The sequence below is a fragment of the Morone saxatilis genome, unplaced genomic scaffold (assembly GCF_004916995.1).
Source record: "Morone saxatilis isolate NCDOM2014 unplaced genomic scaffold, NCSU_SB_2.0 Contig18, whole genome shotgun sequence".
NCBI lineage: Eukaryota > Metazoa > Chordata > Actinopteri > Moronidae > Morone > Morone saxatilis.
The window spans coordinates 26,119,618-26,128,222 of NW_023339740.1; the positions used below are offsets into that span (position 1 = coordinate 26,119,618).

The window sequence follows — 8,605 nt, forward strand, 5'->3', positions numbered from 1 at the left end:
GTCACATTAGGAATTGGGGACTTGCAGTGGACAGTTTTCACTCTCTCAATATCTAATTTCTCCATTTTAATCTCCCATTAGGGATTAATAATGTTAATCTTCTTCTTCTATCTAACATTTTATAAACTAAACAAATAACCGGTTAATAAAAAAACTCTAATATCCTATGTATATTACCTTCCGTTCCACAACCTTTTGCCCTATCACTAAAATCTGACGCATCTAATTAAAACATATCATCTGACTCATCAGTTTGGCATTGATCCCTTGACTCTGTTGAATGATTTCTGTAGTAGCTGAAGTCTATTAATAACAGCCACCACCCGCGTGTCTCTGCCAACACTAGTTTCCGTCAAAAGCTGTGGAACAAAGTGTTCCCTGTGGTTCAACGAGGGAGTCTATTGAGGCAGCATCAGTTTATGCACAACATTATATTTACCAAACAGTAAAAGCTATATTGCTACAAAGTCAGATGTATGTGCAAACCTGCATGTGGCTTCTATTTAAGTCAGATTTTTTCAATGCTGCTGTGTCAGCAAATTAAACCTTTTCTCTTGGGATGAAAGTCATTATTTCTGCAACATAGCAGCTTAGTAAAGATGAGAACAAGATGCAAAAAAAGACAAGGCAAATGTCTCAATCAGGTTAAACAAACTACTGTAGTGTTGTGTTAAGCTATAGAAAAGTTGGTATTTTTTGCTCTATCTATGCAAAAAAAAAAGTTATTTTGAATTGTTCCTGATCCAATTGGACAAAACGGTGAGATACCAACACACTAAAATGAACTTAACTGAATAACTTTGTGTTTGCCTGCAGTGATGCGCCTGCTGGGCATCCCCTGCCGTGTGGTCACCAACTACGAGTCAGCCCACGACAACAACAGCAATCTGATCATTGACGTGTACCACGCTGACTACGGAGTCAGACAGAAAGAATCCCCTGACAGTGTTTGGTGAGAGGCTACATTTTCTTACTCCTCCTGTCACTACTGGCTGTGAAAATGTCTCTTCCAGTCTGAGTTAGACAACGCAAGAGGGAATCTTCTCAGGGGTCAGACTGCTGAAGCCTCAAATTAACTTAAGATGAGTTTTGGAAGTCAGTTTTGAACAAAATGAGGACTTATTTTATAATTTGTACAGTACACTAACAATTCACAGAAACGTTTTCATTGTACATATAATATATTGTATTAAGATACACTTGAAAAAAACAGAACCTATCTCTTAAATAGTGTGACTTGTGGGATTTTTATGTTTTTTGCAACAGTTGAAAACTTCCAGCAGTTACAGAAGCATTCAGCATTCAAGTCATGTTCATTGCACCCGATGAGTCCAGTATTCGCTCTCCCTTTTGCTCTGGTTTGGTCTCCATGAACTAATCTGGCTCCTAAAAGCTCCACTTTCTTAACCAGTTAATCACTTATTTTGTCTGTTTCCTGTTCGGTGTTGAGCAGGTTGTGTATAGTTGTTTTTTTTACCGAAAACAGCTGGAAATGGAGTTTACCAAAACAATGAGCTGAAAGGCACTCAAACACTCCATAGAGCTCAGCTGGTAATTCTCGGTGGAAAGTGACCTTTTCACATAAAATTAGTAATTGTTAATTTAAAAAGTCATGCAAACAATAAACACGACTTGTGGACTTGCTATGTCAAGAAATAAAAAGGTCGATGGTGTCATGGCTTTAATTCTTCAGTTTGGCAACAGTGTTGTAAATCCTGTGGGTGTGTAACCTGCCACTCCTTAGAAATAAATAATACAAGTCATTTGAAAAAAATAAATGCAATATACAAAATTCCCCAGAGGAAATGTGTTGCCAGCCTTTATAGGTCAGATCAGAATAAAGAGGTGTGATGAGACACATTCTCAGGCCAAAAATCGTGTCAATATGTCAGTATTTGTTAACCACAGCTGCATACACAATCTGAATACACCTGAAGTTTATTATCCATTGTGGTTTTCAAAATATGACTATTAATATTTTTCTTTGGGTGTGGTGTCTCATTCTTGTCACCACCATCATTATTGTTCATTGTGGTGGAGAGTTTAAGTGTCTCATGAAGCTTTAAATGCACAGACCATAAAACTGAATGTGACATTGCAGTATTCATTACTTTGCAGTTCTAAATGTCTCCACCTTATATTGTGGGGCCTTTGTGAGCCTTTTACTGTATAAACCTTAAAGCATAAGTCAAAGAGAAACACACTGTGGTCTACAGAGACTAGAAATACTTCATATTTGAGTAGAGCATTCGAGTCCAGTGCAGTGTTTTTTGGGTATCACATATCTTTATTGATTTTGAAAATGATACATCCCTTTTTCAAAATTAGGTTGTTACATAATTTTAGTCCCCTCGAAACCATCTCCCCCCTCCCCTCCCACCCATCCATGAATTCAGAGCCATAGGTGTAGATAGTAAATAAATTAATGATATAAATATACGTAAATAAATGTGCTTTAAAGAAAACATATCTTAAAGAAAAAGAAACAAAAGAAAAGGGGGTAAATGTCAGAGTTTTAGATTCCAGAGATGTAAGAAATGAATCCCATATTTTATGAAAAATATGACTTTTTTGTTTGATTGTGTGTGTAAGCCTCTTTAATCACTGAGCAAGAAGAAAGCTTATTAATCCAAAGTTTCACTGATGGACAATGAACACTTTTTCAATGTCTGGCAATAAGACGCTTCGCTTGTATTCGACAAAGGTTTACTGACTTCCTTTCATCAGTTCTCAGGGCCAATGTTTCTGGAATTAAACCAAGAATATACATCTCAATGATCAGCCAGTTGATATCTTTATTATAATGTATGAAAGGACAATGTGAAAACGTTGTGAAATGTGTCACTCATAGTGATGACCTACAGACACCTGAATCTGCAGTTCCCCTCGGCTTTGCAGAACTTTATAGTGAGTTTCAGCTCATTGTGTAGCTGTCAGGCACACAGCACTGTTTTGGTTCACTCTCACCTCTCTCACACTGTAGGATCTTTTTCAAGTGTAGCAGACAGCTGTTTTCTTAGCAAAAAAGCCCCCCAAAAAACAGTGCACGCTACCAGCTGGGCACCAAACAGCAGACAGGCACAGTTAGCAGCTAGCTGGTGAACATAGTGGAGCATTTATCAGCGTTTCTGCAGTGTGTGCTGTGTTTCAGTCTACTGCACTGCTGCACAATCTGAATGTTGTGCTGTGTATCAGGAACTACCACGTGTGGGTGGAGGCATGGATGAGGCGGCCAGACCTGTCAGAAGACGGCAAATATGATGGATGGCAAGTTCTGGATCCAACGCCACAGGAGAAGAGTGAAGGTACAGACTCTCTTGTTCGTCTCTATAAACTTTAACTGGGACACATTTTCTTCTCGGCTCTGATGACCTTGTTTCTCGTCCTAATTGTACATGCTGACCTCTTTCTATTCTGAGATTTATTGACAGTGTCACTCAATAATTCTGAATGCCGTCCAAACAGGGATTTATAAGAATATATTTTTTTTTAACTAAACGTCAGAGTTATTTTTAAACATAATTTGTTTCTATAGAAGTATTAAGTCATTTTGTGTTTTATCACAATGCCTTTTTTGATTTTCATGTGTCATTTTAGTCTCTACTGAGTTATATATGTAAATGTTCTGTGCAAATATCATAGACAAAAAATGACATGCAACATAGGGGCCACACGATGGATTCAAACATATGGCCGCTACAGGACTTCAGCCTTGGTACATGGGACCAGGTCTACAGGTGGGCTACCAGAGCACCCCCTGTTTCACAGCATCAACCACAAAGGTCACTTATGTCTAGGTCACTATGATGATGAAGGTGACCTGACTGTTGTTATCGTGACAACAAAGGTCACCTGATGTCATTCTTTCCTGCATGTCCAAAATTTGTGAAATGCATCATCCCATATCACATTCGTTTGGAGGCATGTGGGTGTGAAACAGGGAGTACAGGGCAGACTGTGTGTCCAGCGTGTATGCAAGAGAGTAGTGTTATGAAGGGAAAACAATATGCAGTTTAGATTATCAAGGTGTAGCCAGATTAAACTATATGGAGACAATTTCAAAACCAAAATGTGAATTTCAAAGTGAAAATGCCAACAAAGAAAGTCAGAAGTTTATTGCTCCATTTAATGATCTGTCTGAATTGTCTCTCCTCCTGTAGGGGTCTACTGCTGCGGTCCAGCCCCGGTCAAAGCTGTTCTGAATGGAGACACAGATCTCAAATATGACGTCCGATTTGTCTTCGCTGAAGTCAATGCCGACTGTATTGACTGGCTGGTCAGTGACAGATATCAAAGCCACATTCAAAAACAGCAAAAGTTCAAAAAGCTTATTTTATTATAGATTTTGTTTCATTTCTTAATGTTTGTATTGTCTTTCAGGTAAAAGCTGATGGCACACATGTGAACATCTGGTCTGACACTAAGAGAATCGGTCAAAATATCTCCACCAAGTCCATCGGCTCCAGGAAGAGGTTGAACATCACGGACTCCTACAAACACAAAGAGGGTGAGTTCACCTGCTCAACAGGCTACGCAAAACCTTCAGCTGTTTTAAACTGCACAACAGTGGCTCTGGAGTTTAACTGAATTACTACCCTTACAGGAACAGACAAGGAGAGATCTGTCTTTGTACACGCCAGCAAGAAGGAGGCAGTCAAGAATGAGGGGACGGTCGAGAATGGTGGGACAGTCGAGAAAAGGGGTACGGAGGGGAACGAGGCAACAAACCCTGAGGCCACACGAACTGTGGATAAAGTAACCATAGACACAACGCCTCCACTGCCGCAAGTGTTCATTCGATTCGAAGAGGTACGTCACAGAAGCTACACTCCCTGAAGTTTCCCTTTAGAGCTTATGAACAGGATGTTTGTCTTTCTGGCTTTTAGAAATGTCATTTTTAACACAAAACTTAGATGCTGAGCACAAATCGCACTGTCTCCGGATCGAGTCCCCCTGGGAACCTTTGTTGCTGATTCCAGTCTTGCTCCCCTCATTTCCGGCCACGTCACAAAAATTTGTTGATTTCTGTTTTCTAATAAATGCACAATATCCCCAAAACCCCCAATATCTCATTTTTCTTATTGTGTGGTGCTGCAGGTGTCCAAACCGATGAATGGTAAGGATGTGAGCCTGAAGCTGGTGCTGCACAGTGAGAGCAGTGTTTCCAGGCCGCTGTCCATCAACATCAGCGTCCAAGCCATGAGGTACAACGGCTCCCCAGCTGTGAACATCCAGGCTGAGGTGAAGGTGGAGACGCTGCTGCCCGGGAAAGGTGACTCCTCTTCTGTGGATATTTTTCTGGACAGAGATGTTGCAGAATTCTCAAAGATACCACGAGGTTTAGCTGAAAAAATACTGTATGTTTTTTTAGGAATTTGGTTGTGAACCAACTTTAAATCTCCCTTCTCTTCCGCTGTCTCTGGTAGATCTCTCGATCCCAATCCTGGTCCCATTCTCGGCCTACAACAAACACATGGTCAACTGTGACAGCATGAAGGTTTCAGTCATTGTCACCGACAAACAGAACCCCAAGAACATATACCTGGCTGAGGATGACGTTGTGCTGCTTAAGCCTCCGTTCTCTGTCACCGTGAGTAGAAAATCCTGTCTCACTGTCTATCTCTTTGTAAAATCAAATGCCAACAGCAAAATACAATACAAAAAATACAGGCATAAACATTAGAAACTAGGTAACATAACATAAATATAACCATACCACACAGCAATAGAAACCCCAAAACATCCAACAATTAAACACAAAGTACATCTGAGGCTTAGTTTTGCACATATTTTACATATTGAGATTGACATTTTGACCTGATGAAGGTGCTGGATAAAAAGTGAGAGGATCATCAAAGTTACTGCAGTTCATCCTGAGGGGAACATGAATTTATACACCACATTCCAAGCCAGATCATTAAATAGCTGATAGCCAAAACCATGAATGTTAACGTTGTGGTGGCACAAGAGGAAATGTCAAGAGATCACCAAAATGATTCATCCTCTTTAAGCCATGATTGTCAGTACAAAATGGATGAATGAAACCTACTGGTGGCGCCAGTTTAAAGGTCAGGGATCAGTGTTGGCACCGTGGATACTTACTCACATATTTCAACCTGCTGGTGGTGCTATGAGTCAGGGGATCACAATAAACGTCAGTAGGCTGTTGTTGCTGTATTTTCTGTGTGTAATACAGTTTCTTGTTTTATGCAGCTTGATGCAGTTTGGTTGCCTGAGTGTGTTTGAATAATGTGTTGAGATGTTTGTGTGTTCCAGGTGTCCAGTCCGGTCAGACTGAACCGCGAGGCAAGTGGGGAGGTGATTTTCATGAACCCAGGCAACGAGACGCTGAAGGACTGCACTCTGACTCTTTCTGGAAGTGGCATCTGGAAAGATAAAATTGAATTCATGTGAGTGTGTGTGTGTGTCTAACGTAACCTCATGAGGGTGTCAAATGCTATTCAAGGTCTCAGGAGGTTAATTCAGGTAACCTATTAATGTCGCAGTCTATAAAGTGTCACCAATAATTACAAAGGTAAGGTAAAAATATATTTTCTCTGTCTGAACACAAGCAGCTGCACAACAAATTTGTCTAAATAAAATAATTTAAAATGAGCTAAATTTGGACTTAAATCAGAAACTGTCTGGTCAGAAAATAAGCAAACAACATTATGAATCTGGAGAGACATTTGACGTCAGCTTTTTGTACTCGACACATTTTAACAAGCACCAAAAGGGTTTCGTGGTTCTATTCCCAGTTGGGATATTGGGATGTTTTACTGCACAACACTGCATAAATTAAAATGGGTGTTGTCTACTTAAACACATGCAGAGTTGTTTTTGTTTTCTTATTGTTCTTTGTCTTATCAACAGGATTCCAAATATGAAGCCAAGCACCCGAATACGTGTCACGTTCTTCTTCGTTCCCTACAAGACCGGGGAGAAGACTCTCATGGTGGTCTTCGACTGCTCCACCTTCAGGGACATCAAGGGCAGCTGCACTTTCAATGTGGAGCCATAGATTTTCGCTGAGTAAGAGCCTCGTATGTTGACGCGGAAAGTGTTGTAACCCTTTATGCCGCATACATACGCACAATCTTAGCTGGCTTAATGAATCACCTTTTAGAGAATCTAACATGTCTTTGGCGCTCAGTACATTTGTTACATTCCAGGAAATACTGACTGTATCATAATTACTTCTGCACTTGTAATTTACTATTTTTGTGAAACTAGTTTGTCTTCATTCAGTGATTTTTTTTCAAAAGAACAAGAATAAGCATGTTGTTTTCAAATGAAATGTGGGTGCAGAGTGTATGAAGATTGCCAGCTAAGCTCAGTAACAAACCCTGTGCAGTGTTTAAAACGAAGCTGTAGAAAGCCATTGTGCCAAAGTCCTGAGTTGGACCCTTACTTAAAATCTCATTCAAAAATGAAAAAAGTAAAGAAAAAGAGATGCAACTTATGAGCAGTGCCTAGTAGAGAGAAAATAATAAAATAAGTACAGTAAATATATGAAACCCATTAGATATAATATATTTTTTATTTATTTAAGGTCTGAGTTAGAGACCAACTGAGTCTGAATGTTTTAGGTCTGATACTGATAACTACCACCAATAATCTTCAGGTTCTTCATCATTAACAAGTGAACATCCTTCAGATTTGCTTACCAAAGATATGTGGTGGATGCCGGGTTTTTTATGTTGTTTATGTTGCTGATGCTGTCTATAAAGTACTTTATATGCACATTTTCACATATTATGTAATGTTTGAGCCCATGCACACTGATAAATAGATATGTAATGAACCAGTGTTATAAACTGTTCCTTTAACACTGGTGGTGACACTCTCATCAGGAAATGTAAAGTTTACAGAACGGAAGAATGCAGCTAAACAAACTAACTGAGCTGATGTTAAAGTGTCCCCTTGTGGCTAAATAAGAAAGAGACCAAATGCTGTTTAAAGTGGACTGTATCTGTACTTGTTTTATGGTTGTATTGAATATGTCTGCAACAAGCACAAATAAAATGTTTACTGAGAGCCCTGTGCCATTAGTGTGTTTAACTGTTTGTTTGCAATGTGTTGCTTTATACCAGGACCGAACTTAAGGGGGACCCAATAGAAAACTGAGCTGATTAAAGGGATAGGAAAGATAAAAATAACACAATATTATGTCTATTTATACAGACTTTATTCTTTTGCATTTGTCTTGTGAAATATTAGATACTTTTACCTCCTTGTGTCTCATCCTTCATGTGAAATAATCCAAGAAGGAAAGAATAGCTCTTTGGTTTAACTGCCTGTAACTCATATCCTAACTAAAACGAATTACACGAGAGAACAGGACAAACGGATATTTACCGCACTTATAGCACAAAGCAGAGATCCATTAAGCAAACATTTTAAAACAAAAATAAAGTTTTAAAAAAGGATTAACTGATTAAATTAAATGAATACAGCAAAAACAATAGACAGGAAATGAAATTCAAGCTGAGTGCAGCCAGAAGTTGCTGCACTTAAACTGCCCCAAATGTAATAAAAGACATCAACGTCCAGAAGAGAAATTCATCAGATTAAAACAGCAGTTTAGCTCTGAAAGAACAAACTG

At 39.2% G+C, this 8,605-nt stretch overlaps 1 protein-coding gene across 1 annotated transcript in view; it reads left to right on the forward strand.

The window, feature by feature from the left end:
* Nucleotides 1-8,020, forward strand: part of tgm8 (transglutaminase 8) — a 13,838-nt gene extending 5,818 nt beyond the window's left edge. Inside the window, exons 7-15 of the mRNA XM_035661255.1 lie at nt 817-952; nt 3,196-3,305; nt 4,161-4,276; nt 4,381-4,507; nt 4,604-4,809; nt 5,098-5,272; nt 5,427-5,590; nt 6,277-6,410; nt 6,874-8,020. Of these exons, the coding sequence (XP_035517148.1) occupies nt 817-952; nt 3,196-3,305; nt 4,161-4,276; nt 4,381-4,507; nt 4,604-4,809; nt 5,098-5,272; nt 5,427-5,590; nt 6,277-6,410; nt 6,874-7,021 (1,316 nt within the window). The 3' untranslated portion in view covers nt 7,022-8,020. The remainder of the gene's footprint in view (nt 1-816; nt 953-3,195; nt 3,306-4,160; nt 4,277-4,380; nt 4,508-4,603; nt 4,810-5,097; nt 5,273-5,426; nt 5,591-6,276; nt 6,411-6,873) is intronic.
* Nucleotides 8,021-8,605: the final 585 nt, after the last annotated feature.